The sequence below is a fragment of the Crotalus tigris genome, unplaced genomic scaffold, assembly GCF_016545835.1.
Source record: "Crotalus tigris isolate CLP2741 ecotype Arizona unplaced genomic scaffold, ASM1654583v1 scf7180000024362.2655971311:6658466, whole genome shotgun sequence".
Taxonomy (NCBI): Eukaryota; Metazoa; Chordata; class Lepidosauria; order Squamata; family Viperidae; genus Crotalus; species Crotalus tigris.
In genome coordinates, this window is record NW_024100530.1 from 2218103 (window position 1) to 2245138 (window position 27036).

A 27036-nucleotide genomic window follows, 5' to 3' on the forward strand; every position below is an offset into this window, starting at 1 on the left:
TTTCAACCACCAAGCAGAATGTACCCTCATTTCACAGTTTACAAAGGGGGAGAGAAACGCGGCGCTTTTTTTTTTCTCGTTTTGGCGAGATGTTCACTTCGCCAAGAAGGGAGGTGGCTGGAGGGGGTGGGTAAGGCTTTTCTCTCTCTCTCTCTCTCGGCCTCTCCGCGGAGCCCCCTCGGAAAGCAAAGCTCCAGTTCAGCCCACTCCCCTCTGCCTTTCTCTGCAACTTCACATTAAACGAGGCTGCGAATCGGTGGTGGGGGGGGGGAAATACCTGTAACGCAAGTTGGTGGTTCTTTTGTTTTGTTTTGGTTTGGTTTGAAAAAAAAAAAAAAGTCCAACGCTAACAGGATGAGATGAGAACAGAACTAATCCGAGCCGGGGGTGGGGTGGAAGCAAAGCCCCCCCCGTCACACACACACACACACACACACACACACACACACACACTCGCGGGAAACCTCCTCCCTTCCGAGAGACCAAAGGGGTCCCGCGTCAGGAAGAACCCCCCCCCTTCCTGCCCTGCGCTCACCTTGCGGAAATAGCAGGCGCCCCTCTGGTCCGAGGCCGGGCAGCCGGTGGGCAGCAGCGCCTCCGTCATCTCCAGCGGCTGGTTGGGGCCGGGGCTGGTGGCGCCCGCTGCCTCCGTGGCCAACTCACCAGTGCGCCCTCGCCGCCGCCTCGCTTGGGCGCCCGGGCACAGCACCAAGTGCGCTCTCGCCGCTCTCCAAGCTCCGCTCCCCGCTGCACTTCGCTCCTCCCTCTCTACCTGGGAAACCCGCAAAGGGGGGCGGGGGGGGAGGAGGAGGAGGAGGAGGAGGAAGAAGAAGCCACAAAAGCGCTTCCTTGGGCTGGTGCCTTTTGGATCCGAGCCGCGGTCCCTCCCAGCAAAGGGCTGTGCAAAGAATCAGACTCAGAAGGGTGCTGGAAGGGAGCGTGGAGGTCTTCTAGTCCAACCCCCTGCTCAAGCAGGAGGCTCTATGTTACTTGAGATAAGTAGCTGTCCAGTCTCTTCTTAAACACCTCCAGTGATGGAGCAGCCACAACTTTGGAAGGCAAGCCGTTCCACTGGTTGATTGCTCTCACCGTTGTTGGGAAGTTTCTCCTTAATTCCAGGCTGCTTCTCTCCTTGGTTAGTTTTCATCCATCAGGGAGAGAGGCAACCTGGAATTAAGAACGGTGGGGTCAGAGTGGTGGGGTCATCCCAAACTGGGGATGCATTTTTCCCACCCATCCCTGTCCCCAGGCTCCTGGTCAAAGGAACGACCTTCCCAGGGCTGTGGGTTTATTAGCCAGGAAGATCAATTGGTGCCTGGGATCCATACCTTTGCACCTAATCAAGAGGCAGACCCCATCCTACATTAGTAGATCAAAGGATCAATCGATCCTGTTAAGGGGGGGAAAGGGGTCCGCTTTTGGATTAAGTCCATCCGTGCACCCTTAGCAGGATCCCTGGTTTTATATTAAACCTTGGTTTGCTTTAGTTTAACTAAGTGGGATTCACGAAACAGGTAGGCATAAACCGTGGTTTACAAGGGTGGGTGGCTTCACTCATTAGAATGATTAGATGACATAGCCCTGCTCGTTGTCCTTAACTTACGACTATTTGTTTTGCAACCGCTTGAAACTACAATGACACAGAAAAAAGTGTCTTGAAATTGGTCTTCCACTGTTATGACCATCACAGCATCCCTAAGGTCATGTGATCAAAATTCAGATGCTTGGCAACCGATGGATATTTACGACAGTTGCAGCATCCCAGGGTGACCATTTGCAAAATACCTAGCCAATTTTGGATAAGCAAAGTCAGGGCAGATTCGCTTAACAACCAGGGCAAAAACAAAAAAATAAATCCTAAAATCCTGCATGACTCACTTAACAAGCGCTTGGCTTAGCAATGGAAATCCTTTTTCCAATTGTGGTCCTAAGTCAAAGATTACCTGTATATTGTGGTTTGGCTAGGTTTGACCGGAACCTTGCTTATCCCAACATCCCAAGGGTTTCAGCCGATCAGCAAAGTGCACCATAGAGCTAGTATCTAGCAAATACATAAAAAGGCAGGCCTTTGTTGTTCTTAAGCCCCAGCATTAAGTTTCCTTATCCAATTGGTTTTGTCAGTTATTTACCTTTGTTTAGAATAAATAATGGTAGGAGTAGAGAGATACAGCTTTTAAGAAAACAAAAAAACATTGTCTTTGCTTTAACACAGCTCAATCTTTTCTGTGTCTCTTTAGAAAAGGATCTGGTTGCCAAGAAACCGTGTCCCAGTGGAATTTTATCTTTTTGTCTCCCAAGTCTTTCAACATCTTTTTTTTTGTTGTTCTTTAGTTTTGGAGAGGAATTTTCTTTCTCTTCTTTTTTCTTCCTTCCTCTTGTTTCTCTTTTGCCATCCAAGGGCTGAGTGTGGGTGGGAGGGCTCCCTCCTTTGGGAATAATTGCTCTGGGGTGGGGGGAGAGAATGCTTTTTTTCTTTTAAGAAAAAGAGAGATTTGGTACTCATCGCAGTGGATTTTTTTTTTTTCCCCCACAGCATTTTGGGGGCATTCACAAAAATGGCCAGTTCGTGGGCATTGCTCACTGGTGGAAATCTTATATTGTAAAAGTAAAAAATAACTGGTGGATTATTTTACAGCCACACAGCAAATATGTGGAGTGGCAGGTTTGGAATGTGTTATCGAAACTTCAAGAAGGCTATTTTCGATGTGGTAAAATGAATTGTGCCTGAAATGCGGGGCAAAGTGAAAAGTTCTTTTTGCATTAAGTGCTTCCCAGAAAAGAGTACCTTTGAACTTTCAAGCCCATGCTGAAGCTTTCCCAAAGGATTGGCCTTGTTTTGGAATACATAATATGGATTTAAATTAGACAATTGTATCACAAGCATAATGTTAATTGTCAACAAAACAATCTATCAACACCTAGCTTGTTTTTCTTGTCAGGACTCAGTACAGATACATATGAATGGGAAAGCAGAACAGTGTTGGAGGTTCCCATTTTATGGATAAGAAGTGTCTTCTCCAATGCTTCATGCCTTTAAAATCAAAGGCATTGTGTTTCGACCAACTGATTTTGCTTTCTTTAATACAAATATTGATCCATTCAATAATTTAAAATATGGAATTGTATTTCGATTAGAAGTCCTCCCTCCGCATGCAACTGATCCATTTCAAAATGCCCGCATTATTGTACATATAACATTATTTCCTCCACATTGAATAACTGCATTAAACCCACATGGAAAGGGAAACAAGGATAAAAACAACAACAATGAGTTTCGAGATGGGATATGTTTAATCAACCCAGCTATAAAGCTCCAGAGAGGGTGGGTGATGTGTATATATATATATATATATATATATATATATATATATATATATAATTCAAAGGACGAAAGTTTCAAAGGTCAGGCAGATACCTTGGATATGTCCAACTAATTCCACAAAAGGAATGTGAATGAGTCAGTGAGATTTTCTTCTTTTACTTTTGTCCTCTTTGTGTTTGTGTGTGTGTGTGAGAGAGGGGGGGGGGGAATTCTCCTGTGCTTTTGAAAAGCAACTCATCAACCAGAATAGAATCAAAAAAGGAAACTGTCTTTGAGATAGAGTTAAAGAAAGGCAAAAACTACAAACATCCCTTATTTTAAATTACTTATTTTTTTAAATCACTTAATTTTTGAAAGGGCACAGTTTTAAACATGCTGCTGTGTTTTAATACTTCCTGCATCTCTTTGGATAGTAGCACCTAAGTAAGCCTCACTGATTTCAAAAACTAAGCTGGAGCAGGCCCGGTTATATATTAGTGGGAGACCAGAAACTTAAACTCCCAGAATTCCCCAGCCAGCTATGATGCTGGCTAGGGAATTCTGGGAATTGAAAACCACATGTTGCCAAGTTTGAGAAACATTGTACTATAACTTTATCAATACTTTATTGTTTTTTAAAATTGAAAATCCTTGTAACGGTATATAACAGTGGTGGCGAACCTATGGCACGCATGCCAGAGGTGGCACTCGGAGCCCTCTCTGTGGGCACGTGCACCCTTGCCCCAGCCCCGCCTTCCCCCGCGGCCCTCTCCTCACCATCAGCCCACCCTGGAGGAAAATCACTCCCGGGCATGGCCCGCACAGAGCAGCACAGCCAAGTACATAGCTGGGCAACAGGAACAAGACTCCAGCCTCGCACCCCACAGCATGCAGATGATGCTGAGGGGTGTGGGCGGAGGGCGTGGCTGCCATGGCTGGCGCTGCAGGGCTGCCTGAGTGATCTGCTGCAGCAGGCCACGGATGCAGTGAGTGGCCCTGCGGGTGGGTGGGGCAGGGGGCGTGTGGGGGCGGAGCAGGCAGGGCGGCAGGTGGAGCAGGGACGGGGAGCGGTTTTTGGGCACTCGGTCCCTAAAAGGTTCACCGTCACTGGTATATAAAGATCAAATCATAGAGTTGGGAGGAATCATAGAATGCATCTACTCCAACCCCTATCAAAAGTTCTCAATGTGGTCTGTATGCCCCCCCAGGATGCCATATTATATTTTTAGGGGGGTCACAGGGAGCTAGCCAAACTTAACAGGATAGTTTTTACAATAAATACCTTAACAGTGACTATGACTGGGTGGGTGAGCCCCAGAGGTAAATAGGGCTCTGAACGGGGCCGTGAGCCATAAAAAGTTTGAGAACAGCTGTATTAGAGCACAATGTGATAATCTTATATATATAAAATCTATATATAACAATCACATTCTTCAGAGCAACAATTCAAAATGCAAATTGTAACACCCCCACAGAGGTATAGAAACACCCAGGTGTGCACACAGATATATTTCAAGCACTGTAGATAAATAATAATCTTGGTTTAGCCTCCAATTCCAGATAATCTTCCGCCAATCATGCATTCAGGAATTTCTAGCAAATCCTGATTTTCTGCAAGGCACAATCTGAATAACTCACAAATCAGACATCATTGGCTTCCCATAACTTTCACTCAATTTTTCCTGTTTTATTTATTGGGGGGAGGGATATTTGCATGCTGCCAGGCACAGCACTTGAATTTCATCTTGATTTCCAAAAATACCTCTGCAGCCTATGTGGGGGTTTAAGGGCATTGTTAGAAAATAAAAATAATTTGACTGCACAGTACGAGTATGCACATCATGTGCCCAGGGGGAAAAATACATGTGAAGGTGCCAAAGAATATCCAGGTATTGTATAATATTTATGCAATGTGCATAAGTGTAAAGCTTTGATCATTCTGTTGAATGAAGGCATATTAGATACGTTCACCGCCTTGACTTATTTATAAAAATAATAAAGATAGGATTAAAAACATCTGAAAATAAAAATGCAATACGCAATAAATATAATAAAAATGATGCTCTTTGCCCTTTTTCTATTGAACTATTAGCATCTTAAGCTTTCCCCCCAACGTTTTGTCTTTTTTCATCCCCAAATCCTGAAACTGTCAATTTCATAACCACATTTTCGCACGATGGCGTCACTGCAGGCATGTCATTCTTCTGACATCATAGCAGCTCCTGCAGATGCCAGGGCTGTGATTCATACGGAAAGCTGTGGTCACACCCATTAGCTTTTTAAAAATAACCTCTCCAGATCCACGTTTTTCAAGCTGGGCAAGTTTAAGATCCATGGGCTTCACCTCCCAGAATTCCACGCACGCTGGCTGGGGACTTCTGGGAGTTGACGTCCACAGCATCTGAGAAGTTACCAAGCTTGAAAACACTGTTCTCAGTTAAAGTGTGCAGAGGCGCACAGCACTTTACTCACACTGACCTCTTCTGGTCAAGTTCGTCCTGCGGATGGCCATGAAGGTGTGCTTAGCCACGCCTCCCGGCCAGGTAAGGATGTGTTCAGTTTCAAATGCTTCTGAAATTGAGATGCTCTCCACTTCCTAGGCTACACCTCCAATCTTTTTTAAGATACCACATTTCTCTCCCCCCCACACACACAGACACACAAACACATGCACGCCGGCTGCCTTTTCACTGTTCATCTTTAACAGACAATATTATTCCATTGTTTTACAACTCCTATGTTTTCCTCCCCCCCCCAAAAAAAAACAAGAAGAACATCTACTTTACACAGGTCAGGATTTATTGAGATCAAGAGAAAAGCTCTATTTAGAATCATTCGAGTTATGTTCAGCCCTGGCATCGGGCAATCTCATCCAACTGACGGGGTTCACACAAACAAGCTAAAACGCGCAACCCGCTTTGCAAACCACTGCCCTTAAAGGCAAAGCTGAATCAGCGCGCGCATGCGCACACAACTGAAACACTCCGCGCTCTTCTCCCTCCCTTTCTTCTGGAACGGCCACGCCTCCTCTCGGGCTGCGCGCGCCTTCCAGGGGCGGGGCGGGCGACCGATCGGGCCCCGCCTCTAGCCCCTCCTCCTTGAGAGGCCTGTCAAGATGGCGGCAGACAGCAGCGAGGAGGAGGACGAGGAGCTGGTGAGCGTCGGGACCCCGTTGGAGCTGCTGGAGGAAGGTCAGTCTGCGTCGCCCGTCCCCTTCCTTCCCTCTTGGCCTCTCCTTGTTAGGTAGGGGGAGGGCTGTCTCCCTCCCGATGCCCTTCGTGGGGTCTCTCTGAGCTTGGTTGGGGTTTTTTTTTGCGGACGTTTCATTACCCGACTAGGTGACATCATCAATACTGGAAGGAAGGGGCGCTTGCAGGAAGGAGGAGGAGGAGGACTGGGGGGGGGTCTTTGGTGCTCTGTAAGGCTGGTTGTATTTTTGCAGACGTTTCATTACCCAACCAGGTAACATCATCAATGCTAGAAGAAGGGGGGCTTGCCTCCTCTTCGGGTTGCAGCTCCCAACCTCCACAATGGCCGGCACACAGGCAGTCTCCCTCTTCCTTGCTGCCTGGGACAAGGAGTTGTAGTGTGGGGCAGTTGGAGGACCCCCAGGTTGGGGAGAGTCTGCTGCTGGGGACTCTCCAGATGGCCTGGAAGCTCTTTGCAGACTGGGGAGGCAGGGGGCTGGGAGAGGGGAAAATGGTGCATAAGGAGGGTGGGTGGGGGGGGTTGCTTCGCTGCAGCTTTGGAGGCAGTTTGGTGTAGTGGTGAAAGTATCATCTTAGAAACTAGGAAATGGTGAGTTCTAGTTCCATCTTAGACATGAAAGCTAGTCTAACATTCAACTGCATGTAAACTAACTTCCTTCCTTCCTTCCTTCCTTCCTTCCTTCCTTCCTTCCTTCCTTCCTTCCTTCCTTCCTTCCTTCCTTCCTTCCTTCCTTCCTTCCTTCCAGGTGAGCGCATTAAGAAGCCAGTTCCTCTCCAAGACCAGACAGTCAAAGATGAGAAGGGGCGGTATAAACGATTTCATGGAGCATTCAGTGGTGGGTTCTCAGCTGGCTACTTTAACACTGTCGGATCCAAAGAAGGTTAGTAATGATCTGTGTCTGAAACTTATTTTGTTCCTCTTGGCATAAAACTGGGCTGAGTTTTAAAAACGTGTCCAAGATGGTAAAATCTTGGTCAGTTTTACACGCTGTGTGAAGTTACATGGCTCAATGTGTACTGTGACTCCATTGTGGCTTCCAAATGATCGTAAAAGTGCTGGATCATGAGAATGTATCTTATTTATGTAATTTAATAATAGTTTAAACTGCATAGACTACTAGACTGTCAAACAGTATAGAGACTGCAGTACATAAAACCCCACATAGTGCTGATTCATAATGCAGCACTTTCATTTTAAACTTTGCATGCTGTGTGAGCTTGTGTACACTTTGCAAGCCAGTCATTGTAGCTTGTCAGTGCTATTTATTTGGGATCCTAGCTCACTGACATGTTCAGGAAATGTAATGAAAACAAATTAGTGTCTTAGTGCAATGCTTGACCTAGCAAAAGGAACAAGAGGATCAAATAAACACTTCTAAAAATTAAAGTAATAACAGCGTTATTGTCCTAAGCTAGAAAAAATCAAATGCAAAATCACTTGTCATGCAATTAGTACAATGCTACACAAAAGTCCACTCAAAAGTAATTCAGTAGTCAGTGAAAGAAGTCCGGAGTGAGTAGGTATAGCAATTGTAGTTTCAATTGGAAATTTAATCTTTCTCAGTTCTGCTATAAACTCGCATCTTATAGCAAAGCATTTGTCTTTCAAGGATGGGCACCGACAGCTTTTGTATCCTCTCGCCAAAAGAGGGCAGAACAGAAAATTCTTGAGCCAGAAGATTTTATGGATGAAGAGGTAAGAAGATGCAGATTATTGCATTTATATAATTCCAGATATCTATATTTATGCTATATGTTTGGTAAATAGATATATAAACATAGTTATATGTATTGCTGCACGCTACCAGAACCACTTCTGTGAGATAGAAATGTGATAAATATAAGTCCTGGTGTGTTGTACGCAATCTCTTACGCAATCTCTTACGGCATGATTAATAGACAGTATAGCTTTGTTTAGATAAAGAACAGTGATTTTTCTACAAAAAAAGTGCATCTCTGGCTGTTTTGTTTCAAAGTTACTTTTGAATTTGTGGACTTGGAAAGAAAATATTCTGATTCTGCCACTTCCCCACACCCCATCTTATTTTCACTGGAAGGATCTTAGTGAACATGGGATTGCACCAAAGGAAATTACAATTACAGATGCATTTGCTTCCCAAAGCAAAGACAAAATCCAGGAGAAGGCCAGACAGCTAACAGGAATAGTTGGACCCATCCCTGGAGCTACAGTATTGGATGAATTCATTACACCTGCGAAGTAAGTGTATTGAAAAATAATAAAGTAACACCTGCTACTTTAGAGCGTTGCTTATGGTATATTTCTGATTTTTGGCACACCCAAAGGACTGTTTGACTCATTTTTACCAGAGGTAAACAGGCAGGATTTGTTTTTTTCCTCGATAAACAAGTCTTCCTGATGCTAAATCTAGGACTTTTGTAGAATTCATTCATTCATTTGATTTATATAACTGCCCAGCTCACTTTGACCTGACTCTAGGCGGCTTTAGACAACCGAATCAAATAGATAAAATGTATAATGTGAAAAAGCACATAAAAATAAAACGCATAGCAGCTGGCGTCATCTAATCCAGCTTATCTCAACCCGAGCAAATTTAAGACAGGCAGACGTCAACTCCTAGAATTCCTCCCCATAACCAGGGGACGGGCTCTGCCCAGTGCACAGGCTCAGACACAAGACTAAATTTTCAAGGCCTTAGAAAAGGCCAACAGAAACGAGACCTCTCAAATCTCAGGGGGGTGAGTCTGTGTTTAGTTTCTGTTTCCACTGTTGTCTGAATACATTGTTTATAGAAGTAGTTGAGTACAGATAAACATCAAGACATCGTGGGCTGTTCCCTGACACCACTGGATGACATCGCCAGGGCTTGTTGCCTTGGTAGAGTGAGGAAAATTCTCAGGGATGACTCACACCCTGGCTGGTACCTCTTTACTCTCCTACCATCAGGTAGGAGATATAGAAATATAGCCAGCCGTACCAACAGGCTGAAGAACAGCTTCTATCCATGGACTGTCAGGCTCCTGAACGGGACATAATTTTATGCATGATAGACTCGTGAGGCTGGCGTGCTGTGCAATTAGCTCACAGGGTGTAATAAGTTGGTGGGTTTGTAGTCACTGAGTTGTGGGGGGGGGGCACGGAGGGAGGCTCAGCCAATCTCAATGTATACATGTTATACTTTGATAATAAAGGTTCGATCATTCATTCAAATAATCCTCAACTTGCAACAGTTCACTTAGTAACTGTTCAAAGTTGCAACGGCCCTGAAAAAGAACTTATAATAATAACAACAACAACAACAACAATAAAGTTGGAAGGGACCTTGGAGGTCATCTAGTCCAACCCCCTGCTCAGGCAGGAAACCCTATATCATTTCAGACAAATGGCTGTCCAGTCTCTTCTTAAAAACTTCCAGTGTTGGAGCATTCACCGCTTCTGGAGGCAGGTTGTTCCACTGGTTAATTGTTCTAACTGTCAGGAAGTTTCTCCTTAGTTCTAGGTTGCTTCTCTCCTTGACTTATGACCATGTTTCACACTTATGACCATTGCAGCATCCCCTATGCTCACGTGACCAACATTCAGACGCTTGGCAATTGGTTCATAATTTTTGACTCAATTATGGTTGTAAGTCAAGGACCATCTGTAGTTATAACTTCTTTATCCATTTTTTCCCCCAGAATAACAATTGGGATTGACTTGTTGCGAAAAATGGGCTGGAAAGAAGGACAAGGCGTCGGGCCTCGGGTGAAGAGGAAGCCGCGGAAGCAAAAACCTGGTACATGCCTCTGAATCTCTTGTTTTGCAGCAAGATCAGAATAAAATGAATTATCTAGTTCAGGTAATTATGTCCCAGCTTGATCAGGCCTTTGTGCCTCTCTTTGAAGCACAAACAAGCAAAGAGCCAATTGTATTTTCCCATTTTGTCCAGATTAGGAAAACACCGTGGTTTGCAATTATGTAACATTGTGACTCGTTTCAAAACAGATAAATATTTTTTTCCTGGTTTGGGCCAATTATGAAATTAGGGTTACTAAAAAGTTCCCTAATCTCTTTGCTTCTGCTATAAAGGGAGAAGCACAATAATGCAAAATGCTTGTTCCTGTCTTCTCACTTAAGATATGGCTGCCTAAATACATAGTTTTGATGCATCTATTCCAATTTTTTGTATAACTGATTAGTAGTCTGCTGTTGTACAATTTCTTACTCATATACTGGAGTAATTTAAGTGACTTTGAATTTAGTGGGATTGTAGCAGCGCGACCTGTTTTTTACTTGAATGAAAGAAATGAAAAAAAAATCCAGCATTTTAATCATGATTATGACTGTTTGGTTTACAGAGCCTGGAGTAAAGATATATGGCTGTGCTTTGCCTCCAGGATCCGAAGATTCAGAGGTAATTGTAGGGCATTTGTTGTAAATTTTAACACTTTTTTAAAATGGAATTGGAATTATTCAATAAATACTAACTGTTTGTGGCTATAATAATATTACAGTGATTCTTTTATCTTAATGCCTTGTAATTTTCAATAAGTGGAGAAACATTGGCCCTTGTCTCGTACTGCCTTTTCTGCAAAGGCATTGGTAACATCACGAAAGCTTTTAATATAAATGATTCTGTGCCCTGGACAATTTTCATGTAAATTATTTACATGAGACAATGACTAGCAAGGCATAAAAATTAGTTCTTGTTTATTAATTGCTGTTGATAGTGACAATGGGAAATACGACAGTGATGAAAAAATAATTTTGGGACCAATACCTGCATTTACAACAATAACAACAAAATAACCTTCAGTGAGAAACGGATTACAGTCTGGTCAGTTTCAGGCAGCAGTTGGCAGAAGTTCTGGTCACCGGGCTGAGCTTATTAAGGCATTTAGCACTTTGTAGGAAGCACTGAATTAGAAAAACAGCTCAGAAAGAGATGGCTTGTTTAGGCAGTCTATCTACCCCACAAGGAGCCAAAAAACAGGAAGAAAAACATTGGGTCAGGCACAGGACACTGTGGGAGAGAACATTATTGGGATGAGATGTCAGCAACCAGGAATTTCACGGTGACACGATTTTCTTGGAACCAATCACAGTCACTAATCGAGGTGTAGCTGTAAAATATTGCTTTGCAGAGGAAGCAGAAAGAGTAGAATAGAACTCTCTGATCTTTTCTCTTTTAATTGTTTTGTTAGAATCTGAAACAACGGAATGGAATGGAATAAGAATAGAATAGAATGCAGAATAGAATAGAATAGAATAGAATAGAATAGAATAGAATAGAATAGAAAATATGGAATGGAATATGAATAGAGTAGAGTAGACTAGACTAGAATAGAATAGAATAGAATAGAATAGAATAGAATAGAATAGAATAAAGCTGGAAGGGACCATGGAGGTCTTCTAGTCCAGCCCCCTGCTCAAGAAGGAGAACCTATACCATCTCAGACAAGTGACTGTCTAGCCTCTTCTTAAAAACCTCCAGTGGTGGAGCGCCCACAATTTCTGGAGGCAAGCAGTTCCACTGGTTAATTGTCCTCACTGTTAGGAAGTTTCTCCTTAATTCCAGGTTGCTTCTCTCTCTGATCAGTTTCCAACCACTGTTTCTCGTCCTTCCCTCTGGTGCTTTGGTGAACAATGTGACCCCCCTCTTTCTAGGACATAACCAAGTCCATGGATTTCTGCTGCTTAGAATTACCAACACACGCCACTTCAAAGAATTGCCAGTGGGGAAGAAACAGGGGCTTAAAATTTCGCCAACTTACCACTTCACTCTAAATAACATATATTTATTTTATAAAGGAAGAAGAGGATGAATATCAGCCGGACAATGTGACCTTTGCTCCCAAAGATGTGATGCCGGTAGATCTGACTCCGAAAGAAAACGTCCATGGACTGGGTTACAAAGGGCTGGATCCTAGCAAAGCTTTATTTGGCCCTTCAGAGGAATCTTTAAATGTTTTTAGCCTCGGTTCCGAAGATTTAAGCCGTCTTGGTGATGTACGGCATAGTAAAGGACGAAAACTGGGCATTACAGGACAGGTAAAATACTATACAGGTTAAATTTTTGGACTAGGCTTTGAGAAATGAGCAGGCAAAATCTCCTAAAACCTCTAATACATACTTCAGAAGGATTATGATTTATTCACGTATAAGTACAGTCTGCTATGGGGGCCTTTATGACAGCCAGTTTAAGCAAATTGCCCCTTTTCCTCCTTCAGCCTGATGCAGACCTTTTGCAAATACAGGTAGTCGTTGACTTATGACCACAACTGAGCCCAAAATCTTCTGTTGCTAAGCAAGACAATTATTGGGCGAGTCTTGCCCCATTTTACGACCTTTCTCGCCACAATTCTTAAGCAAATCCCTGCAGTTGTTAAGTTAGTAACCCGGTTGTTAAGTGAATCTGACTTCCCCATTGACTGCTTGTCAGAAGGTTACAGACAGAAGCCCGGGACACTGCAACTGTCATAAATAAGAGTCAGTTGCCAAGCGTCTGAATTTCAATTATTTGGCCACGGGGCGTGCTGCAACAGCCATAAGTGTGAAACACAGTCATAAGTCCCTTTTCTGAGTGTTGCTGTAACTTTGAACAGTCACTGTTGAAAATCGAGGACTACCTGTACGGTTAGGCCAGTGATGGCGAACCTTTTAGAGACTGAGTGCCCAAACTGCAACCCAAAACCGACTTATGCATCGTCGAGTGCCGGGTGGGTGTGGCCCATTGGGTGGGTGTGGCCCATTGGGTGGGCGTGGCTGCGGTGGTAACAGCAGACTGGGTGGGACTACAAAGTTCAATCAATCCCAACTTTGCAAGAACTTTTTTTTTCCCGCGAGAAGTTGAAATTTACTGATTGATTGAACCTTTTTTTCTTTTGCACACGGCGGCGGAGGCCTAAAGCGAAAAGGTTTTATAATACCCAGCTGAAGGCCTAGGACTGGGGCGACGGCACACGTGCCCACAGAGAGGGCTCTGAGTGCCGCCTCTGGCACCCGTGCCATAGGTTCGCCACCACTGAGTTAGGGTATTAAAATAATGAAGACAAATTTGACTGTCTGCTGTGGTGCTTCTTTTAGGCCTTTGGGGTTGGCGCTTTGGAAGAGGAAGATGAAGATATTTATGCAGTCGAATCCTTTTCCAAATATGACAGTGTTCTGAAAGATGAAGAGCCGGGAGACGGGCTATATGGCTGGACAGCCCCCAGGCCTTATAAAAGTAAGCCAAGTCTGAATATTTTGTTATTGCTTGAGCCTTTTCAGGAAGTGCCACCTGATCAGTTTAGTTTGAAAGGGCTAACGAATTTATCTATTATTTTATAGGTAAGGAGAAAGAAAAGAGGTATCTCGGAAAAATTTTGGATGGCTTCTACTTGGCGTCTAAGTCAGTGTCTCCTGCCAAGGTTAGTCAGCTTGTTTTTCTGCCAATATATCTACCAATACATGTACAGAGACCTCCAAGAATATAAAGTTGATTCTTCAATCTGCTTGTCATTTGAAATGTATTAGAGTTTTTTAACAGATGATAGTGACAGTGACTTGTCACTGCCATTTTATTTTCATTCTACTCCGAAATGAAACAAGGAGAATATCAACTTTCACTGCCCTAATCTGATCTTTGGAATATCGAGGATTTTTTTTTTTCAAATCAAATCTGCCATCTGCCGTGTTTTGCCAATAAAGTCTGCTGTGGTGATCATTTTGCAGTTCGTAAGATTATGATATTTACTATGGCAAAACAGTTACCTGCCTTGATGACCTCCAAGGTCCCTTCCAACTTTATTATTATTATTATTATTATTGGTATTGTTGTTTGTTGTTGTTGTTGTTGTTGTTATTAAGATAGGTGGACTCACTTTATAGAATTCTTTGCTAGCTGGGGAATTCTGGGAGTTGAAGTCTGCACCAGGTCGAGAAAACACTGGCTTATACACTTGAGTTCCAACTTAATGTTGCCTAAATCCCAGTGCCCAGTACATGCTTTTGAGATATATGGTGACTGCCTTGTCTACAAGCTTGCCAATGTTTTGTCTTCCGTTGTTTTTTCCGTAAAGAGTTATCCTCCTCCAGACCTGCCAAGAGACTACAGACCAATCCATTACTTTCGACCTGTGATAAAAGCTACCGGTGAGAATTCCCACTTAGTGCAAGCATTGGCAGAATCCACAGGGAAGCTTCAGAGTGATACAGCATTCCAAAGTCGACACCAGAAAACCGCTTCTGAGAGAAGGGAAGTGCTGGGTGAAACTGAACTGAAAGGTATCCAATATCCTGATGTTACCTTGAATGTTGCAGGTCCTCTACTTCAGGGGTCCTCAACCTGCGGTCTGTGGACCAGCACCGGGCCACAGCATGCCAGAAACCAGTCCATTGTTGTTGCGAAGTCGTGTCCGACCCATCGTGACCCCATGGGCAATGTTCCTCCAGACCTTCCTGTCCTCTACCATCTTCTGGAGTCCATTGAAGCTCACGCCTCCTGCTTCAGTGACTCCATCCAGCCACCTCATTCTCTGTCGTCCCCTTCTTCTCTTGCCCTCCATCTTTTCCAGCATTAGGCTCTTCTCCAGGGAGTCCTTGCTTCTCATTAGGTGGCCAAAGTACTTGAGTTTCAACTTCAGGATCTGGCCTTCTAAGGAGTAGTCAGGGTTGATCTCCACTAGGATTGACCGGTCCGTGCAAATAAGCAAAAACCCATCCGTGGGATGCATGCGTAACCATGCCTCCTGCGGTCTGCAAAAAAAAAATGGTGTGGCTGCTGCTCTACCTGCAATCTTTAATCATTTTGTTCTGACTATTTTTTGTAGGCATTTTTGGTTGTTTTTTTAATTTTATTTTTAAATTTAAGTATATCTTTATACATGTATATATTCGGAAAGTATCTATCTCCAGTGGCTGCTTCAGGATGAGCAGGCAGAGATCACGGCACAGGTGGCCAGATTCTGTACAGCAGCATTGGGGATTCGCCAGAAACATAATCATTTTAGATCCTTTTAATAATCTTTTAAAATTGATTTTATTACGCGTTTTATCCAGTTTTAGACTATACTCATTGTATTTTTGGTGTCGGGTCAGTATGATTCAGTTTCTGAAGATAGTTTGTTTTTGATACACTGCCTGTAAAACTAGGCAGACCTTGGTCGCCCATTGATTGCACCATTGATTGTGATGTATTGCTATGTCCTCGTGTGATGGCTCTGTCTGGTTTTGTTTTATTTGGATGTTTGATTTATGTGTGGCCTTTGGCTGTAATAAATTGAATTGAATACATGTATATATTTAATTTTATTTATTGGAAAATGGGGGCTCTTGTTTTGTTTAAAGAAGGCAAAACATTCCTGATTGCACTATGTTCTCAACTAAAAAAAAAAGTTAGTTGTTTGCCATAGTTCTATAGCATGATTTTCTCTTCTTGTTTAGGCCCAACCACTTCTGTTCTAGAATATTTGTCAGATAAAGACAAAGAGAGGATCCAAGAAGCGAAACAGGCAGTACAACAACAACGGAAAGCTGACACTGTGCCTCAACAATCTGCCTATAACAAATTTCAAGCACCTCCTGTCTCTCATACGCCACAGAAGTACCAATTGATGCTGGGGTCCCAGTTAGCTACAACTGGCTCGGCTGACTTCAAACCATTTGCCAGCAACCCAGAAAAGCAAAAGAGATATGAATGTTACTTAGAAAATCTTGCACATGGAAAGAAAGGCAAGTAGGAAAAGTGTCCCCAGCTCTTTTCTTCATCTATCGTGTGTGTGTGTGTGTGTGTGTGTGTGTGTGTGTGTTGAATATATATATATATATTCAAAATTTTGTAGCCGACAAAAAGTTAAAGGAAGACTAGACTGGGTGCTTCACCCAACATAGATAGATAGATAGATAGATAGATAGATAGATAGATAGATAGATAGATAGATAGATAGATAGGTAGGTAGGTAGGTAGGTAGGTAGGTATAGGTATAGATATAGATATAGATATAGATATAGATATAGATATATAGAGAATTCTGGGAGTTGAAATCCACAAGTCATAAAAGGGCCAAGTTTGAAGACTCCTGCTTTTCTGTTCAATATTATTGAGCCAGTATTATTGACCTTGCTTGCTTTTTAAATGTTTCTTGCCTGACAGATGTGCCAGAAAGCTGTTTAGATTCCGGTATGACAGAGTGGGAGCGTGGTAGAGAACGGGACGAGTTCTCTCGGGCTGCTGTGTTCTACAAAACCTCCAGCTCCATTTTGTCTTCAAGGTTTACTCCTGCAAAGTTGGAGGATGATATTGATAAAGTAGACGTTCCTCGTGATGAAGAGGTAAGTCCCCAAGTCATTTGGAAGTCGTGGAGCTAGGTTGATTTTCAATCAATTCTAAGAGCACCCCGATTCCTTTCACAATCACCCTGAAACAAGTGCTGGGGTCCACACAACACATAGTTAAGCCCTAATGTAGTTTCTTTCATTCTAACTGAAGTATGTTGTCTGAACACAACTTTATTAAAATAAAGCCATGGTTCAAAATTAATTTAGCAGGAATGTGAACCAGGCCAATTTTTTTTTTTTAAAAAAAAAAAGACCGTCAACAGCTGTGCTTCACTCTCAAGTCAGTTATTGCCAAAATATATGTGTGTTGTTGCTGTTGTTATTTTAGACCAACCTTGATGACAAAACAGCTGCTGCAAAGCTGAAGATGTTCGGAAAACTCACAAGGGAAAAATTTGAGTGGCACCCAGATAAGCTTTTGTGCAAAAGGTTTAATATCCCTGATCCCTACCCAGAGTAAGTTGGTTGAGTACATTGGCATTTTCTAACAAGTAGTCTTGGGTCATCATTTTATACAGGCAGTCCTTGACTTTACGACCACAATTGAGCCCAAAAATTCTGTGGTTAAGCGAAACCTTAGTTAAGTGAGTTTTGCTCCATTTTACGACCTTTCCCGCCACATCTGTTAAGCAATTAAGTTAGTAACACGGTTGTTTAGTGAATCAGGCATCCCCATTGACTTTACTTGCCAGAAGATTGCTAAAAGGGGATCATGTGATCCCAGGACACTGCGACCATCATAAATGTGAGTCAGTCGGCAAGCCTCTGAAGTCTGATCATGTGACCACAGGCGGGCTGTAAGGGTCATAAGGGTGAAAAACGGTCACTTTTTTCAGTGCCGTTGTCAACAAGCTATTGTAAGTCAAGGAATATCTGTAGTTGGCTAGTAGAAATGGTCAGGAAAATGTAAATTGAATCTAGTACGTATTGTTTAGACCGCCTTGGTTATTTAGTTACATATATTTGTTTGTAGACTATAATCCCTCAACAGTAAATTTTAAAATGCTATTTCATTTCTGTACTTCTGACCTATTTTATTAACACACGTGTTTCTGTGGCAGAAAAATTACCCAAAGTTAGATGCGGACACTCTGCTTTCATTTTTCACCAGGTCATGTATTGTTGGGTTGCCGACAGTGAAACGTGATAAGTATTCTGTGTTCAACTTCTTGACTGTTGCTTCAGAACCGGCATTAGAGATACAAAGTCAGCCGATGAAAACAGGACTGCAGCAGGATAATATTCCCAACAGTAAGATTTTTAATTTATCAGAAAAAAAAAAAAGAATCCTATCTCTTCAGGACCTGGATCAAGATAACTTAACCGGTCAAAGTGTACAGATCAAAAACACAGTAAAAAAAACCCCATTTGTGGGGCTGGCCCCGAAGCTCAGACTAACTGGGGAGAAATAACATGAATGTCTAGATGAGCATTTGGCCCATAGATTTAGAATTCCTAATGATCAAAGGCAGCTTTCCTTACAACGGGAGCTATAAAAGAAATAAAACTGTATGGAACTCATCAAGAAAGGGTGATAACCCCTTGCAAATGGGTTCATTTCTTTCAGAGCCGAAGAGGTCATCCAGATGGGACGTGCCCGACAAAGAGAAGAAGGAGGATACCATCAGTGAATTTATAAGTTTGGCTCGATCGAAGGTTGATGTCCATGTTCAGGAGCAGCCTCCCAAAACAGTTGAAGCAAAGGCCAAACATGAGGCTGGTGACCTTGTTCCTGCTCAGGTAGAGTAGCTTTGGTGCTTCTGTTGTGTTGAAGGCGTGGGGGGGGGGCTTTCAAGCATATGCCAAATCCTCAAAGCCAAACCATGATGGACTTGGCTGAATGAATTGGTCGCTACAGTATTCTCAGGAGACGGGGTAAGGCTATCCTCATGTGTTTCTCAAAAATAGAAGCCCTGAAACAGTGGAGACTCAGGTGACCATTTACTAAAAGAATACAGTGCAGGACCAATTTTACACGTACGCATAGAAATATCTTTATCACGGTGCCACACATTTTGCATTTAAAAATTAAAACACAGCTGGGTTTCGGAAGGGCAGCATGCATGTTTTCATTTGGCCTGAAGCTAAGTTGAAACTGTAGATGAATGAAATTACATTTCTCATAGTTTTGATTTCCATACTCTGCAAAGTACGAAATGTATACTATGGTGTGTTGTTTGTTCAACCGGACCAGGGGTTAAACCACACTGAGAGGCCATTAATAAATCTTGCAAGAGTTTCATCATCCTTAACTATCCACTCACAGCATGTAGAATACAGAATTCCCAGTTACTTAAAATACAAAAGTGTGTGTGTGTGTGTGTGTGTGTGTGTGTGTAAGTAAATACAAGTAAGATATCTAGGAGTGGCTAGAATCAATCCTACAGCTATTCAGATTACTGATTTGGCTGTGTTGCAAGGCTTTAGGTGGAAACAGCAGTCTTCAACAGTCTTGCTCCAAATTATGGTTTAATTTGGCGGAGAAGTGCCTTATTTTTTTTTTCACTTTTCCCTTTGTGGTTCAGCCATCAGGCCCACTCACTGGCCCAAGTGAAGCTGCAGAGGAAGAAGGAAGCCGGCCTTCCATGGATTTATTTAAAGCCATCTTTGCCAGTTCCTCGGACGAGAAGTCTTCTTCCGAAGAAGAAAGTGATGCAGAGGAGCCCGTAACAACAGCACCAGAAGGACAGCCTGAAAACACCAAGCCTTGTGACTCACCTGGGGTTCCATTACCTGTTGCTAAAGGTATTACTGGCTCCCCCTCCCACCATTAAAAATCAGACGCATCCTCTGATATATAACGCTTTGTATAATCACTGCCACTTTGGGACAAGCCTAGTTTACTGCTACATTTGAACGAGCTAAAGAGTTTGAATTTCCCCTCTTAACCAGTTTTAAAAGTTGAAGGTTGAAGCTGCTATGCCTTTGCAACTTTGTGCTGCAGGCAGCCCTCATTGGCTGGCAGTAATTGGGACTGGGAACTCTTGTTGTTAAGCGGTATGGTTGTAACAATGACGACGTGATCGGGCTGACTTACAGTAGCAGCCCCAGTTACCATCGCTGGGCGACTCCGATAGTCACAGCATCCTGTGGTCACATGGTTGCCCTTTGCGACTTCCTGCCAGCTTCCCCATTGACTTCGCTTGTTGGAAAGTAGCAGCGAAGGTTACAAACAGATCACATGGCCACAGGGAGGCCGCAAAGACCACAATTAACGAGCAGCCCTCATAAGCCCTCCTTATTCAGTGCTGTTGTAATTTTGGTTGCTGAACGTGTGGACATTAAAAAAGGATCATTCCAACCAGCCAGTTGGCCCTTACAGCTTAGCAGTTTGCAATAGTCACAAAAGAGGCCGTTAACGGAAGATATTGAGGGCGTTGGGGAGCACAATGCTCATTCCTTGTGGTGTCACAGTGGTTTGATACATTGGAGCTGTCTCCCCAAAAGTTTGAAGCCATTTTATGTGGCCTTGAAGTCCTTGATTAACACCCCAAGTCTTCAAGATAATTGTAAATAAGGAAAAGATGCTGGGATGTGGGAATAAGTTCACACACGTGTATCGTGACTTATGACAGCCTTTATGGTATGTCGGCATTTAAATGGACTAATAGGTCAGTGGGCTGTATAAAGTGATTAGGTTAGCTTTTAAACATCGCCAATGTTTATTGTTTTTTTCTCAAAGAATCTGAAGTTTTTGCACCCGAGACTTTTGATACTGTAACTCCAACCTCGAAGGAAGTAGTCAATCAAGAAGAATTTGGACCAAGATTGCCTCCTGTTGCTTATTCTGGTAAAGACATTTATTAACTGTTAAAATGTTAATGGCATTTATATTGACTCTACATTTTAAAAGTATCGCACACAGGAATTTATTGGCTGTTGATCTTTTTTGGTTTCATGAGTTACAGAAATACTATAGAAGCAAGCTGAGCATACAGAATATATTTTTTTTATTAAAATTCTTAATTTAATTAAGGTAGATTCCTAAAAACTTGTGTTGCTCAAGCCAACACAAACTAATGGAAAACAAGGAAGGAAAAAAATCAGCAAAAGTGCTAGAAGAGGGAAAAAAAGATTTTTTTAATTAAAATTCTTAATTTAATTAAGGTAGATTCCTAAAAACTTGTGTTGCTCAAGCCAACACAAACTAATGGAAAACAAGGAAGGAAAAAATCAGCAAAAGTGCCAGAAGAGGAAAAAAAAGATTAAAAAAAATAGAAGAGAAAGAAAAAAATACAAAAAATGGCTTCCTGTGTTCCTTTTAGCTATGTGTATAATTATAAATTTACCCCTTTCTCTAAAGTTACATCATGACTTTCTTCTGTGTATAATCTATCTTGTCTATCATCTAATCATCATTTGTCACAAGTTCACTTTTTTTTCATTTTTACACAAAAAGTCCCATAGAGGTTTCCAAGTCACCAATAAATATAGATAATGTCTTTTAAGTTACCAGTTTAAGCAATTTACAGTACGAGGGTTCTTCAGTGTTCAGAGCTTGGTTGATTTTTTTTTGCAGACATTTCATTACCCAAACATTCATTACCCAACTAAGTAACCCTTCATTTCAACCCTGAGCTCTTATCCTCTACCAATTTATGCATTTCAGCACAATCTGACATCTTCACCAAGTGTTTCTCCAGGGTGGGTGGTGTTAAATCTTTCCATCTCCTGTTTGTTGTTCCTGAGCATGTTTATAAATTCACTAAAAATGCAACTAAGGCTTGTGTAAATAGATCAGGGGTTTGCATCAAGAAATTCAGAAAGATGCTATTCTTGGAGAATCCAAAATAATAACTCAGCAGCTTCTGAATCGCTTTCAGTGCATCCTCCTTCAATAGCTCTTCTGTCTCTGACAAATGTTTTAGGCACAGCTGAAGCGGTTGCGGAACAGAAACCCCAAAAGATCAAAGAAAAACACAGAAGAAAAGAACACAGACACAAAAAGGAAAAGGTAACCTTGATGTTTATTTTTAACCTTTTTTTCTCCTCAAAATCATTGCCAGGTTCTCTTATAAAGCCTGTTTTCCCAATGGAGAAGGAATTTTATCTCTATTTTACATTCAAAACAAGAGTTGAAGGGCCTTGGAGATCTTCTAGTCCAACCCTCTCTCCTTGTTTAGAATCATGTATATGAAGTGGGTGGCCGTCTACCTTTAAATAATAAATAAAAATATATTACCATTACTTCCAGAGTCTACTGTTGAGACTCTAGAAAGAGTGCAGAGAAAAGCAGCAAAGATGATTTGGGGACTGGAGGCGAAAACATATGAAGTACGGTTATAGGAATTAGGCATGTCTCGTTGAATGAAATCAAATACTTTGGCCACCTAATGAGAAGGAAGGACTCACTGGAGAAGAGCCTGATGCTGGGAAAGATGGAAGGCAAGAGAAGAAGGGGACGACAGAGAATGAGGTGGCTGGATGGAGTCCCTGAAGCAGTAGGCATGAGCTTTAAGGGACTCCAGAAGATGGTAGAGGACACGAAGGTCTGGAGGAATGTTGTCCATGGGGTCGCGATGGGTCAGACATGACTTCGCCACTAACAACAACAAAGTTGAATGAAAAGAGGAACTAAGATCATGTGAAGTATTAATACCACTCTACAGTGCCTTGGTAAGGCCACACTTGGAATACTGCATCCAGTTTTGGTCACCACAATGTAAAAAAGACGTTGAGACTCTAGAAAGAGTACAGAGAAGAATAACAAAGATGATTAGGGAACTGGAAGCTAAAGCATATAAGGAAAGGCTGCTGGAATTGGATCTGTCTAGTTTAATGAAGAGAAGGATGCGGGGGGACATGATAGCAGTGTTCCAATATCTCAGGGACTGCCCCAAAGAAGAGGGAGTCAAGCTACTCTCCAAAGCGCTTGAAGGCAGGACAAGAAGCAACCGATGGAAACCAATCCAGAAGAGAAGCAACCTAGCACTCAGGAGAAACTTCCTGACAGTTAGAACAGTTAATCAGTAGAATGAACGACTTGCCTCCAGAAGTTATGGGAGCTGCCTCAACGGAGGTTTTGAAGAAGACATTGGACAGCCATTTGTCTGAAATTACACAGAGGCTCCTGCTTGAGCAGGGGTTGGAATAGAAGACCTCCAAGGTCCCTTCCAAATTTGACCTTCTATTATTCTTTTTGCAGAAAAAGAAGCACAAGAAATCCAAGCACAAGGGAAAGCATAAGAACAAGAAATCTGATAAGAACAGCAGCTCAGACACAACAGAGAGCAAAAACAGCAGCAGTGAGGAAGAAAAGGTGGATATAACACCCCGGGAACTTTTAAGAAGGTAAGTAGGCAAAGAGAGTCAATGTTTTTAATTGTATGCAGATGGACATTTTTCTTTGCTTTTAAAGGAAGGAAACATTTGCATGAAAGAAAAAGTGCCTATTCTTTCTACATTGTTTTTTCTAATCTTCTGAATGGTTGACTGGATTCTGAAGTCCCAAGATCTAACCCAGGGGTAGGCAACCTTGGCTCTTTTATGACTTGTGGACTTCAACTCCCAGAATTTCTGAGCCAGCCTGGCTCAGCTTGGAAACCTCTCCCTTTCCCCTCAGCATGGCTGGCTCAGGAATTCTGGGAGTTGAAGTCCACAAGTCATAAAAGAGCCAAAGTTGCCTACCCCTGACCTACACTATGTTTCTCAACTGTGGCCACTTCCACTTTTGTGAACGTCAATTCCCAGAATTCTGGGAGTTGAAGTCTACATACCATCAAGGGGCCATGGTTGAAGAAACACTGGTCTGTCTTCTCTCTCTCCAGTTCGCCAACATTTAGGAAAAGTAGGTTTAAAGGAATCAAGTTCCCTAATGCTGCTTTGTACCAAAAAGGGAGAGAAAAAAAATGACAAATGTTTTTTGTTCTCATACCTGGAAATTCTAATTCAAAATAGGGTGCATCTGAGTTTATACATCACATTGAAGCCTAACCCACTCATCACGTTATTGTTTAATGCAATCTGTGACTCTAATGCCTTGCCACATGGATGCTTATCTAAGACAGAGCCATGGGGGTGTCAAGGTCTGCAGAAAACCTGTTCCATACTCAATAAGCAACTTTTTTTATTTGTCTTAAAACTCAGTAGCATCGGCTGGAGTGATTTAAAAAGTGGAGGGCACAGCAATGCAGATGAAGGATTTATAAAGAGTCAGGTCACGTGCACGGTGTAAAAATTAAATAATGCTGCCGTGATTGCCATCTTAAGGGTTTTTTTTTTTTTTTGGTTTCCTGTTGGAGATCGTACTGTCCCCGAGGTAGAACATTATGGGATTGTCAGTACACTGCTGATTCAACTCCCATTAATATAGGAAGGTAATTTAAAGAACTGGGAGATGCAGTATTGCCAAGAAGATGCCAGTCTTGCTTCCAGTCTGAAGACAAGCTGCAGATATTTGAAACTTGCTTAAAATTGATCAGAGCAGGGAGATGGATTTTTTTATATATGATATTATGTTCCAAGATTACCCTAACGGTGTCAAATCTACTTAATTTGATTATTTCATTTTCTTGGTGGGATTATCCTGAATTAATTGCATATAAAGTGGCAGCCTAAAAGAAATATTTAAGAGAGTAAAATGATTTGACATTGTTAGATGATTTTTTTTTCTCCTGTGAATTATATGGTCTCTTCTTTACATGTTGGCCATTTGGTTTTAATGAGACATTTTTTTTTCATTCTTTGAATAATAATCAAATCAGTTGATGGTGTCTAAACTTTCCAGCAAACTTGGAAAGATAATCAGTTGAAAGAACAGTGCTATAGGCATTTTCGTTATTTAGAGAAGCAAGATGAGCAGCAAATAAATTTAATAAATAGATACACTGTCAATATGTAAGTATGACTGATATTTTTAAATTGCTCATTTAAAAATCAATGTCTGAAGATTTATTTTTAGGATTTAAATGCCTTTTAACAATTGATAGATTGTAGTTTGACATCCAGTTTGGATATTTTAAATTTAAATTATTTTATTTATTAAAATCTATTTCTTCTCTTTATTTCTCTGCTAATTTTAGGCTGAAGAATTGTCCACTTATAAAGCGATAGTTTGGATTGCATTTCTGGACTCAAAAGAGATCTCCTCTGTGATGGCAGATCATCCATGTAAAGCCTTGTTAATGTCATGTAAATATACACCGTTTATTTCGGATTTGTTTATTTCTTTTAATTTCAAAGTTAAAAAAAAAAAGAAAAGCCAAAATTCTGCAGAGTGCAAAAGATTGTATTCTGCAAAGGACAATTGCTGCATTTTAATGATAAAAGCATGAGGAAATTTAAATAAACTAAATTTATCAATCTTTCACCCTTCGCTGTCCAATGTTTTGTGGAGAGATCTTAAGTGCAGAGGTGAGAAGGATCCGTTTTAGAATGAGTTGGAGGGAGCAAACTCTTCTCAGCTGTGCTGAGTTGTCCCACAACAAGCTGGCTGTGGCTAGTTGGCTGTGCCGACTTGACCCATTCTGATCTGACAGATGTGAGTGGCTATTGGTTGGGGTGCACAGCTGCTTTGATGAGCTGGAGGTCCCGGCAGAAATATTCACCCATTGAATACCCAAGAAAATTAGAAGTACCAAATAAAACAAGGGAAACACATTGACTCTTAAAACAGCTTGAGTGACACTGTGCAAAGACAGATGCCCAAAAAAACCCAACAGCGATACAGCTACACTCTCTTTGAACAGCCAATGTGGCAAAGTGTTCTTAATACACTCTGTGAAAATTCAAGTCAGCTCCAGGTTTAGGAGCATCTTGCCCTAAAATCTCCCACATAATTCCCAGATCTGGTCCTGGCAGGATGGGAAGACAAAAACAACGCAAGACAAAGATGTCCGAGAAAATAAACTATGTTGGGAACAAAGAAGAAAAGAGGGCATTAATCCTGCTTGCCAAAGGCCTGGGCGAAGAGCCAGTCTTGGGGGCTCTTTGAAATACCATCTGCCATTTGTGTTCACTGACCCAGTTCTGGGGTTTCATTCGTTGCCCAAGGAAGCCTCTGATGATTATTTTTTTCTTCTCTCAAAGCTTCAATTTATCTTTTGCTGCTTTTTTCACAGCCCTGGAGACTATACAGGTAGTCTCCAACTTATGACCTCAGTTGAGCTCAACATTTCTCTTCCTAAGCAAGACAGTTGTTAAACGAATTTTGCTCCATTTTACAACTTTCCTTGCCAGAGTTGTTAAGCAAATCTCTGCAGTTGTTAAGTTACTAACACAGTTGTTAAGTGAATCTGGCTTCCCCATTGAACTTTGCTTGTCATAAAGTCGCAAAAGGGGATCCCATGACCCCGGGACACTGCGACCGTCGTAAGTAGGAGTCAGTTGCCAAGGGGCTGAATTTTGATCATGTGACTGCAAAGGTCGTAAGTATGAAAAACCATCATAAGTCACTTTTCAGTGCCGTTGTAACTTGGAACGGTCCCTAAGTGAAAAACTGTTGTAAGTTGAGAACTATCTGTTAACTTGTGGACTTCTGGCTGAGGAATTCTGGGAGTTGAAGTCCACAAGTCTTAAAGTTGCCAAGTTTGAAGACCCTTGCTCTAGTCGGAACGGTGCTCTTCTCTGTTTCTTTAGGCCCCTGAGCCTAAAGAAGACCTTTCCGCGGTCATACGGCCAGCGTGACAGTCACCCCGCAGCGCAAAGCACAGGGCAAAACATGGGACGTTGTTCCAGCCCTTCGTTTAGCGATTATTTACAATTGCGCTGAAAAAAGTGGCAATCGGTCCTCGCAGTTAAAACTGTCACACCACCCCCGTGGTCCCATGATCAAAATTCAGGTGATGGACAACTGGCACGTATTTATAACAATTTGCTGAAGAACTATGATTCATCTAACAAGGGGAGCAACAATTCACTCAAGCACCAAGGGGGAAAAGGTGGTGAAAAATTGGCAGGACTCGACAAATAATAATGATGATAATGATGATGTTGGAAGGGATCTTGGAGATCATCTAGTCCAACCCCCTGCTCAGACAGGAGACCCTATACCATTTCCGACAAGTGGCTGTCCAATCTTTTCTTAAAAACCTCCAGTGTCGGAGCATTCACCACTTCTGGAGGCAGGTTGTTCCATTGGTTAATTGTTCTAACTGTCAGGAAGTTTCTCCTTAGTTCTTGATTGCTTCTCTCCTTGATTAGTTTCCATCCGTTGCTTCTTGTCTTTGCCTTCAAGCGCTTTGGAGACTAGCTTGAGAATAGCTTTGGAGAACAGTGCCTAGCTTAGCAACAGAAATGCTGATCCCAGCTGT

At 42.1% G+C, this 27036-nt stretch overlaps 2 protein-coding genes across 2 annotated transcripts in view; one reads left to right on the plus strand and one right to left on the minus strand.

Moving 5' to 3' along the window:
• The window catches only part of RHPN2 (rhophilin Rho GTPase binding protein 2), a 37534-nt gene extending 36798 nt beyond the window's left edge, over positions 1-736 (minus strand). Inside the window, exon 1 of the mRNA XM_039327456.1 lies at positions 536-736. Within this exon, the coding sequence (XP_039183390.1) occupies positions 536-604 (69 nt within the window). The 5' untranslated portion in view covers positions 605-736. The remainder of the gene's footprint in view (positions 1-535) is intronic.
• A 5618-nt stretch (positions 737-6354) lies between these two features.
• GPATCH1 (G-patch domain containing 1) lies at positions 6355-25094 on the plus strand. The gene is made up of 20 exons (XM_039327553.1): positions 6355-6492; positions 7257-7391; positions 8121-8206; positions 8568-8728; positions 10168-10265; positions 10828-10883; positions 12281-12520; positions 13556-13694; positions 13799-13878; positions 14530-14734; positions 15893-16180; positions 16602-16780; positions 17115-17242; positions 17898-18037; positions 18354-18526; positions 19312-19531; positions 20469-20576; positions 21655-21740; positions 22932-23077; positions 24808-25094. Exons 1-20 carry the CDS (start codon positions 6417-6419, stop codon positions 24836-24838), a joined length of 2775 nt encoding a protein of 924 aa, XP_039183487.1. The 5' UTR covers positions 6355-6416; the 3' UTR covers positions 24839-25094.
• Positions 25095-27036: the final 1942 nt, after the last annotated feature.